Source organism: Jaculus jaculus, chromosome 1, assembly GCF_020740685.1.
Source record: "Jaculus jaculus isolate mJacJac1 chromosome 1, mJacJac1.mat.Y.cur, whole genome shotgun sequence".
In the NCBI taxonomy this organism is placed as follows: Eukaryota; Metazoa; Chordata; class Mammalia; order Rodentia; family Dipodidae; genus Jaculus; species Jaculus jaculus.
Window position 1 is genome coordinate 80,951,232 of NC_059102.1, and position 11,099 is coordinate 80,962,330.

General features: G+C 38.1%; 1 protein-coding gene across 2 annotated transcripts in view; it reads left to right on the plus strand.

Annotated features, from left to right (window-relative positions):
* Lurap1l (leucine rich adaptor protein 1 like) overlaps nucleotides 1–9,376 on the plus strand; it is a 49,727-nt gene extending 40,351 nt beyond the window's left edge. For both annotated transcript variants that reach the window (XM_004658449.3, XM_045131501.1), the window contains one exon: nucleotides 8,636–9,376. In XM_004658449.3, the coding sequence (XP_004658506.1) occupies nucleotides 8,636–9,010 (375 nt within the window). In that variant the 3' untranslated portion in view covers nucleotides 9,011–9,376. The remainder of the gene's footprint in view (nucleotides 1–8,635) is intronic.
* Nucleotides 9,377–11,099: the final 1,723 nt, after the last annotated feature.

Genomic DNA, 11,099 nt, shown 5'->3' on the forward strand with positions numbered 1-11,099 from the left:
TCTGAAATTAAAACAAACTGAAAGCATAGGTTGTCAGACATGTAAGAGTTCAGTAAGAATGAACCAAAGACACTTTGAGAATCATTGGTCATAAGGAATTTATAATAAATGTTTTATATTTTACTTATAAAATCTATCACATATTTGATATCAGCACACTGTGTATTACATTTATGTATGTAGAGTTTGAAATGTTCACTGATCCCTAAAGGTCCATGTATTAAAGGCTGGATACCTAACCTATGACACTATTGAGAAGTGGTGGGCCATTTAAGACCTGGGGACTTTGGGAAGTAAGTTAGGTCATTGGGGATATCCTAACCCTTTCTCTTTGTTTCTTAGATACTATAAAGTAAGCAGGCCTCTGCTACAATGTACTTCCATCATGATGTTATTGCTCTACTGCATGCCCAAAGTGTGGTGTGTGAAACAGGAGCCAAAATCAATCTTTCCTCCTTATAAATTGATTATCTCAGGTATTTTGTCACAGTGCATAAGTATGTATGCACATGCATATTTTCCTAGGGAGGTGAATACTGAACACTTAACGCTAGCCTATCCTGCATTCTTACCTTATGGTGGAAGCATGCCCACTACAGGTCACACAGAAGCTTAATACAGTGGCCCAGGCTACCACGTAGAACTACTACTTTCAGATCTAAACTGGAAAATTAGTTATGTGGACTATTATATAGTAATGGATGCACTTCTCCAGTCTATATTCTATCTGTCTCGGCTGTTCTGCTATGAATGTAGGGCATGCTTTATTAAATCATTCTAAATAATCTTGGTTCAAGTCATTTTTAACCTGTTTGGGCCATAATTATGCTTTATATTCAGGGGATGAATTTTCAGTCTATTAGTATATGGAAAAGTAGTTGACATCATAAGGTTTTTACATCAGTTTGATCTGGAATCTGATGGAATAAAATTAAACAACTGTATTTTTACTGTTTGTAATTGATAGAAGGCAAAAGATTTTTATGCTCAGAAGAGAAACTGTGGCATTTACTTTAGTAATTGGAGGGCTCACCAGGAGGAACTGAATGCTTCCCATGAGCTGGCCTGGTGGTAGGATCTATGTTTAACATGGGAAATTCATGTGCTCATTTCAAATAACCAGGTAAGGCTTTCTCTGTAATCAAAAATCTTCCATGAATGAGCTGTACTGATGATAGTATTTTTATATCTGTAATTTGATCTTTGGGGAAATTAACATTCTATAAAGAGTGAATAGTTTTAGTGATTGTTCAATTCCACCAATGACATGAATAAAGTTGTCTGATATAAAAATATTATCCTCCATTGCCCAGTTAGAAACTAATTTTGAACTGACTCGAAGCAAAGGAAAGGTTGCCAAAGGTTCAACATTGATTTGTATATGGTTGTGGGGTTTTCTCCTAAAGATTCAAAATCAAATCCAACAGGTAGAATTGTTACACAGTGTCTTCCCAGACTGTTCAGAAACCATAATATCCTTGTGGACCCTCTCAGGAAACAGAGGAGTGCTTTCTCAGCATCACAATAAACTGCTGGAAAATTTATGGAAAAGGAGGCTGAAAATATGTGTTGTGCAAATGGATGTATAGTGAATTCAGACAGGGAGCAGATTTAGAAGGGAGAAGGTTCACAAAGAGAATGTGCATAAACTGAGTTGAGTTGCAGTAGTAAAGCAATATTCCAAGCATTTATAATAGCCCTTGGCTTCATACAGATGCATTTAAGTATATTCACAACAAGGTGTGGCAAGTAAAGTTAGAAATAAATGTGGTTATAATAGAGGCTTTCTCAGAATCAGATACTTGTCCTTCAAGTACAAACTGGAAAGTAAAATGGCCATTGGTTTCTCCTAATTGGAAACTATGCTTAGAACATAACATTAAAAGGCAAGTCTGATCTTTGTTTTATTCCTTCTCCATGAACTTAATTATGACCTTGCAAAGAAATCTTCCCTCATTCTATTTCATGTTATAGCTTAAGAACATTAGGGATTTATGTCATGGATATAAATTAATATAAATGTAAAATGCAAATTTTACACTGGAAATATTAAGTTAAGAGCTAGCTACTTGTATTTGTTTACTCAACTTGATGTTAGTAAGTAAAAGTTAAAATAGGGAGGTAGGGAGGACTTTATGAGATTTATGATTACACGTTCCTCCAGCATGGCATGATGAGTGAGACGCTCCCTATTTGGAAGATACATTCAGCAGCTCGTGTGCACATTTCAGTTATTTTATAGACATTAAAAAGGAAGGTATATGTGCTTGTCTGGGAATACAAATGTGATTTTTATTTAAATTAGCATTATTATTACCACACAGTTTCTGACTAGGTAATTAAAATTCTCATAGAACTCAAACTTCTCTGCCTGCTGTATTTTATGTTGAAACTATTGCACAGCAAAACTGTCTCCTCTCCAGCCTGTATTATTGTCTCATAGCAAGAAAGATATAGTAATAAAAATGTTACAAGGAAGACTATGTCAGAATGGAAGAAAACCCTGAGATTATCTGATCTATAGAATTTTCTTGTAAAGTCATGTCTGAAATGAAACCTTAATATAAAACCGAGCCAAAAATATTAGGGAGTTATTGAGCTAAATTCAGCTTTCACTGAGCAGAATGTATCATTGTTTGCAGGACTTTCCTTATTGATTTATTAAACCCTGTAGTTCATAGAACACAGAACAGAACTCCATGATTTTCTTTGACTTGGAGAAACTGACTTCTTATACACCAACAAGCTTCTTTGATCCAAGGCCACACAAGACACTGGTACTCAGAGGCAGACTTGGACCTTGTACCATAGTCCTTGTACAACACCCCCACCAATATAATAAAATAAAATAAAAATCCTGATTAACAAATCTTGGCTTAATTGAAAATTTAACCACATGCTTCCTTGGATTCCTTGGAATCTATCCCCGCAGGTTTGTAATTCTTACTGACTTTCCATATGAGAAGGATAATTTGGAGAAAAATACTTTTTCTTCAAAGATGCTTCATTTCAAAATATTCTGTAAGCCCCACCCAGCATTTGTCAGTAAATGACATCCAATTTTAACATTTTCCCTGTAGTAAAAAGATCTGTTTGTCATAATCCTAAAGCATTCTTGGCAATATAAAGATGAGGGATGCTACAGAGATTGTGGAGATCAGGTTAAGGACGGGGATGGGAAGAGGAAGAGGAGAGGACATCACTTTGAATCAATGAGCCCAAACATTTTATTGGGAGAGGAGACACATCCTGTTTGTTCTTTTTGTTCAGTTCATCCCTGATGTGTTGACAGAACACCTTTACTGTGCTAGACCAGTCATCCCTGAGCAAACAGAACATTGTTTAGAGTATGACTCAGACCTTAAAGTCCACTTCCTTTTAAAGATATTATCTTATACTTTGTTAATTTAAGCTGGGAAGAATCTATACTGGTTATTGTCTAACTCCCAAGAATGAATAGAACTAGAATTGTGTGCTTGAGACTGTTTATTCTGGAACTACCACTGTCTTTCCCTTTGAGTCACATAGTACTGACCCACAGCAAACCCCCAAGTTCCCGACAGGTGATCCAATCAGAAATGTTGGAACTTCATCTATTGGACAGTTCCTGATTGAGTAGCTACTATGTGTCTAGATCTTGGCACATATGACAAGGTAGATCAAGGCCCCTGCACTCTATAACTCCTTCATTCACAAGTAAACGAGCAAGAAGTAAGTTGATTTCATCATAAATGTTAGGCAACAAACAGCAGACATTAGGCAAAATCTGCAGCTGGGCCTGAAGATTGAATCAGGAATGGGCTCCCCAAGGAAATGACATTCAAGTTCAGACACAATAGAGGACCCCATTTCTCAGTATCCTCAGAGTAAAGTGACAGGACCTTATAAGACCCAAGGTAAACAAACCCCAAGGTTGCATGATATCACAACAAAGCTACTCTGTTCTTAGTTGATGGGTAGATACCGCAAAGATGAGTGAATCACAGTGTAGAAAGGTGGGGCAGCACAGGAGACAGGCAACATTGTGATTCTGTTTTTTGGTGACTTACTCATAATTTTAAGCTTCATCAGTCCTGTAACTAACCTCAGTCCTTAGAGAAAGCTCTGTGCAACAGGTGAGACCTCTGCCCGCAGGGATCTGGAATAGCACACTGCCAGCCATGATTCAGTGCATCCAGCAGATCCACGGAGTGAAGCTCTTGACTGTCCTCAAGGACACAAGGTCCCACGCTGAATATCTAATAATTGCCAGCCAGGTCAACACATTCCAACCAATTTAGTTGCATTATTTTCCCCTAATACTGTTTCAATTGCCTGGTAGTGCTTTGCCTTCAAATACCAAAGATTTTCTTGTTTAAATAAATCATTCCATGGCCTGAAGAAGCTTTTTTTTCTTTATAGTCTACTCCTCTTCTATTACTATTGCTCAATAATTTTTTTAAAATGTGTATTAGATGTAACCACTGTAGAAGACAGAAAATGCTGACAGAAAATTTATTCTTAGTACATGCTAACCCTTAAGTGACAGTTTGTTAGGAAAGTGAATTGGTTATTGTCTTAATAGATGATCTTTTTCTAGAAGGTAGAAATGTTTCTAAATTGAAGCAATGCTTGGCAACAACCATAAGACTGGAAGAAATATAGGATGTAGGGACATATTACTTGGGTGAAAAGGCTGACAGACACCATTATTAGTATCAGTATCTGACAGGACAACATTCAGTGATGTGAGTTAAAGGACTATAGAGGCCATGGGAGTTGTTAGAGGAGGTTGGGCCCAGCAAGCAGTGCTTGTTCCAGGACCCAGGAAAACTGTGTGTGATTTGGATGGAAGGAGGGTGAAGTACTGTAAGTAAGGAGACTAACAGTGCTGCGTGCTTTGAGCTGGACCCAGCTGGCATGTTCTATGAGACAAGGTGAGGTTGTAAAAACAAGCATTTATGGTGGAATATCTCCCCTGTAAACTCCCATATAAACTGTGTTTGAATACTTGGTCCCTAGTTTTGGTGGTGTTTGGGAAGTTTGTGGAGCCTTTGGGAGGTGGAATCTTGCTGGAGGAAGTGCTTTCTGACCGTGAGGTGCTGTAGTTCAGCCTCACTTGGTGTGCTTTTGTGTTTTTGCTTCCTCTATGCTGATGTGAAGATAGGATGCCTGCTGTCTCCTCCCAACATGCTTTCTCTGCTGTGATAACAACTTCCCCTTGAAATGTATACTGAAGTAAAACTTTTTTCATCTGTAAGCTGTCTCTTGTCTGGTATTTTGTCCCAGCAATGAAAATATAATTAATCCAGCATCTGTTATACTTTTAGAGTAATGCTGGGAAATGGTCAGATTCTTAATACCCTATGTCCATCACAGGCAAAGTAGGTGTTAGCAACTGCAGAGTACCTCTTAAGAATTTTGTAAGATTTTGAGTCATATTGATTATCTGTGCACCTCAGTGGACAAAGATGCATTTCTACTATTTGTAAATACTTATTTGTCATTTGAACTGTATCTTGGGAACTTTTGAAGTGCATCTCTGGAGTGAATTTGAATACAAAGACTTTTAGGACATCTCCTTCCCTAGCACAGTCATTCCCAGGTCACTGGAACACCTTAGTACATAAGTAAGCAGATCAAGATTTACTGTGTTCAAATCCTTCCATTCAAGAGCACTTCAGAGAAATAATTTTAACTGGTACTATCTGTAATTTTTCTTTTATGTTTTTCTCTAAGATGAAGAAGTCACTTTAATATCCAAACATGTTCAAGACTTTTATGAGTACTTTGTTCTTGTAGTTATGCCTATATTTTAAGTCTTTTTGAAGCCTGTATTCTTACATGTATTAGACTCTGGAATCCCTCCCTCTCTCTCTCTCTACTACTGCAGTACTGGAGCACAAGGCAAGTGCTCAGTCCCCAAGCGACATTCCCAGCCTCCTCTTTAGCGTAAATTTTATCTGTCCTTATATTTATTTGTTCATCATGTTACTCCATCCAAAGTTCACCTTAGTTATGGGTTAACTCCTCATCAGGAAATAGTTTTATATAATACATACTTCTGAAAACAATGGGCTCTTTTTTCTCTTATGGCTTGAGTCACTGAAGAATGAATGACTTTGATAATTCTAGAAACCCACATGTCCATATCTGCATTATCCCTAGGTCTTAAAGATAGAATTAACATGGCCCAACCTTGTGCGTTACTATCCCACGTGGAGGAAGGGTAAATCCATTTTCCAGCCATAATGAATGTGAGTAGGACCTCTAGTGGCCAGACATGGCCCTGCCTTACAGTCCAGTCACTTATTCTATTTTTTTGCTGATGGAAGGAAAATTTTTATTTATTATTACAGTTTCCAGGGGAAGAGCCATGATGGCAAATGCATGGCACATGCAGAGGCTAGACATCACCTCTGCCACAGCAGGTGGACAACAGCAGCAAGAAAGTGAATTGAACTCTAGCAAGGGGGTGCTGGCTATCATGCCCCTAAACATACCCACAACAACATACATCCTCCAGCAAGACTTTACCTTCCCAACTGCCCTCAGCTGGAGACTAAGCATTCAGAACACATAAGTTTATGGGGGGACACCTAATTCAAACCACCACAGGGAAGAAGAGAAGAAAGAAGGCATCATCCTTCCCTTTCTTAATCATAAATATAGTCACATGTGTAGTGTTTGACAACGCTGTGCAAGCTTACAGTTGTCCCCTGTAGGCAGAAGGTACCCGAAAATGTGACACCTGCGTTGAACACTATGAAAACACATCAAAGATTAGAACTTCATGATTGCAGAGACTGGAAATGTTGCAGAGCCAGAAAAAAATTATCTGGGGCTGCCTTTAATGGCCATTCGTGGCCCACTTCTGTTTCTGACCTAACATCCTTTTGGTTATCAGGTAAACCTTGGAAATGTATTAGCTTAGCATACCACTGACTTCTAGCAATTCCAAGACTAAGAATGTCATCAGAGAGCATGCAAAACCAATAAAGTTTTCCCCACCATGAACAATTTGCCAGCCTGACTTACCAATGCATTAGTAAATGCCTTGACTCAGACTTTGCTTCTATCCCATGGCTTTGTATAAAATGTTTGTATAAGATCTTCCACATTGAAACATGCTGTTGGGGTAATCTGAACCCATGTTCCCAGGCCATTATCACTCACATTTGGCTGAGATTCTCTTGGTAGTAAGAGCTGTCTTAGTGTCAGTACCCTTAAAAGTGTAGGCAAAATCCTCAGCTCTTCAAAGTCCAAATGCTCCGAGTCAACTCTGAAACAAGATGTGCATATCCCAGGCTACTGATGACAAATGCTTATGCATGTGTTCTTCTGCACATGTTCTCCTGCATGTGTCCTTCTGCATGTGTCCTTCTTCACGTGTCCTTCTGCAAGTGTCCTTCTACAAGTGTCCTTCTGCATATGTCTTTCTGTATGTATCCTTCTGCAAGTGTCTTTAGCCCGTGTCCTTCTGCACGTATCCTTATTCTTAATCGGAGCTCTTGAGGTCTCTTCAATTCCGAGAAAGAGGTAATTGTGAGAGTTCTTACAACCTGTTTCCCTAAGACATTACACCTGTGATGTTCGCAAATGCTCCCATTAAACTTTCACAACATATTCTTCCTGGTGGCATTAGTGACAGATTTCGCTGAAGTAAATAAGAATTATCAGAAGTACCACACACTTAGGTGACTTTTAGGGAAAGCCATCTAATTTCACAGTCATGAAAGATGTCCCTGATACATCTGAAACAAATAATCAGAAGTTGTTGTACACTTCTTCTGTACATCGGGTTGTCCTAGTACATAAGTATGCTTTCAGATCAGGAAACAGGCAGTTTGGTTCTTCTGTAAAGCAGAAGTGTTACTCAGAATTCTTCATGCAGTCTTACAGTATTGCATGTATATCTTTTCTGTACTTCGTTCTGTAGACTTCAGTTCTTTGTAAAGCAAAATAGTGCTTGTAGCTCAGCATTGTCAGACTATTCTAATGAAAGTTGTGTGCTCACAATGTTCCCTGGTATATTATCATTTCTTAATAGAAGTGTCTATGAAGCTGATGATGACTCCCTCCTTTCTACATCTTCATATTCTTTTTCTGTTTGTTTTCTGAGGTAGGGTCTCACTCTAGCCCAGGCTGACCTGGAACTCACTCTTTAATCTCAGGGTGGCCTCAGTCTCATGGTGATCCCCCTACCTCTACCTCCCGAGTGCTGGGATGAAAAGCATGCACCACCACACCCGGCTTTACATCTTCCTATTCTTATCTTCCTAGATCCACACATATAGTACTGCATAAACATAGAGAAACTGTTAACCTAACTAAAAAGAGAGTACATTTATGAACAGAGAACTTCCTACTGTTTGATGTGATGTGTTCAAGTAACTTGATTAGAGTTAGAAATGCCAAGGGAGTTTGACCTTTCCGGAGCCTGATGCATCTGGCAGGAAGTGAGTTCTTTGATTAGGTCTCCTACCAAGATCCAGCAGTTACTAAAGAAATTGTGAAATTAAGAGATTTTATTGTTTGTTTATTTTTTTAATAAATTTACAAGTATGCACTGTAGTAGATAAGATCAAAATGAAATTGAGATCTTTTCAAGAAGATAGAGTAAACTGCATATGTTTCCTCTCCCTGTCTGCCTTAGGTTAACCTCAGAGCCACTGACGTGAGGCTCATGCGCCAGTTGCTGGTTATCAACGAGAGCATTGAGTCCATCAAGTGGATGATTGAGGAGAAAGCCACCATCACCAGCCGAGGCAGCAGTCTGAGTGGCAGCCTGTGCAGTTTACTGGAGAGTCAGAGTACCTCCCTACGTGGCAGTTATAACAGCCTCCATGATAGCAGTGATGGGCTGGATGGCATCTCTGTGGGGAGCTACCTGGACACTTTGGCAGACGATGTTCCAGGCCATCAGACTCCATCAGATTTGGACCAATTCAGTGACAGCTCCATTATAGAGGACTCACAGGCACCACACAAGCATTCAAAGTTGGATTCTGAATACTACTGCTTTGGCTAATGACCTGTTGTTTGCATGGGACTGGTGTGCAATTCACATGTATGCATCCTTCCTCTCTGCTGCTATATTTGTGGTGTGATTTATTTTAATACAGCAACCTTTTTAAAGAAACTTATTTTTAAACTGCTTAATGATATTTCTGTTGATCCTAATATTTCTCATCTAGACTGATTTATTTTTCTCTGTTACATCTGTATTTTTATTTATTATAATGAGCTTTCTCCCTTCTCTTACAGTAGCACAGACAAAGCAGGGGGAAAGAATAAGCAATAATTGTTTTTGCTTTTGTTTTCAGAGCAAGGGGTCAGGGATTATAAAAAAAAACTTCGCTAAATTTTACAATAAACCAAAGTCTGGTAACAGTTATTTATGTTGCCTGTGTTTTTAAATGATTCTACTGTTATATTTCATAAGTAATTGAGATGTATTATGGTCTGTATATCCAGTTGAACAAAATACTTCACATTAGTAACAAAAGATAGATGAGCAAGCAAATTTTAGCCTACAATAAAAAAGCAATGTGACCAACTATTTTCACTATAATGAGTATATCCATGTATCCCAATTCAGAGCCTACTAAGACCTTTCTTGAAATCATGAACCCAGAGTCAGGTGTTCTGAAAGTTAATCACACACCAATTTTTTTTAGTATATTCCTCATTGTTTGTATACCTTTATGTTCAACTTACTAAATGATGATTGGTTGGTAGTTTTCTTTAGTTTTAATGGGGAATCAAATCAAGTAACTTTTCACATAAATTGCTTGTTAAATTAAATTTTAACAGCACACACTGTGACCCAATGGAGAAAACATCTTAGAGTCAAGACCAGTGAATTTCAAAGAGAAGGTAATACAATATACAACCACATGTCTATAACACTCTTAGGATAATATCTTTACCAATAGGTAAGTGGGCAAGTAGCAATTTAAGAGGCAACAAGAACAAATTCTAACACCTTTGGAACCCAGTGTTTGCCTAGAACAAAATGCAAAATGCACAAGAACATTTCTTTCCCTTATTTTTGTTTTTTGTTTGTTTGTTTTGTTTTGTTTTTTGGGTTTTTTTGTTTTGTTTTTCAAGTTAGGGTCTCCTCACTCTAGCCCAGGCTGACCTGGAATTCACTTGATAGTCTCAGGGTGGCTTTGAACTCACGACGATCCTCCTACTTCTGCCTCCCGAGTGCTGGGATTAAAGGTGTGGTGCACCACCATGCCCTACCACAAGAACATTTCTGTTCTCAGATCACAGCTTCTGAACATGAACTCAATCTAGCAAATGTCTTTTACACCCAACCAGCGTCTACACTATTTGTCCAGTGCCTACAAATATCACCTCTTTAGAAAAGAAATGAAAATAATCATAAAAGCATAATATGAGAGAAATATGTGAGATAGTTTACATTTAAAGAATGTGCTTTAAGAAGCCTGTTAGTACTACTTGAGGGAGAATGCTTGAGATTTTTGGCCCTCTGTTAATAATAAGAGTATGCATTTTATACTTATCCATTATTTTTGTAAAATATAGCAAGTAAAGTTTGTATGATTTAGACTTAATATCACATATACTACAACAATATTTTTATAGTTACTAAGTTACATAGTTACTAAGAAGAAGAGAACGTGCAGTTAAGCAAGACAAATGCTAGCACAGCCAGTGGTCTCAAGGGGAAGAAGGCACTGAACTGCCTCATTTTTGATGAAAAATCCCTGGAAGTACTCTCTGACCTAGAGCATTTTATATTTGATATTTATTAGCACCATGAGGAAATAGGGCAAAAAAAGTTAAAGCAAAAATGTTTTTAAAACTCTTTGTCTGCACAGACTATGGTTCTAAGAGAAATTGGAATGTACCTGGGTTACATTAATCTATTTTACCGGCCTGTTGGACTTCCAATTGAAGGGAAATAATTGAAGTAAAGGAATTCAGGCAAGGAAAGCTATTGCACTTTTGGTATTCTGAAAATAAAGGAACTTTAAATGACCAATCAACTTAAAGTTACTTCAAGAAGATGGCAATCAGCTCCAAGTTACAGTGCATAAGGTTCTAAGTATTTCTCAGCCCTTAGAAATGCAGCAGAGGTTTTTCCT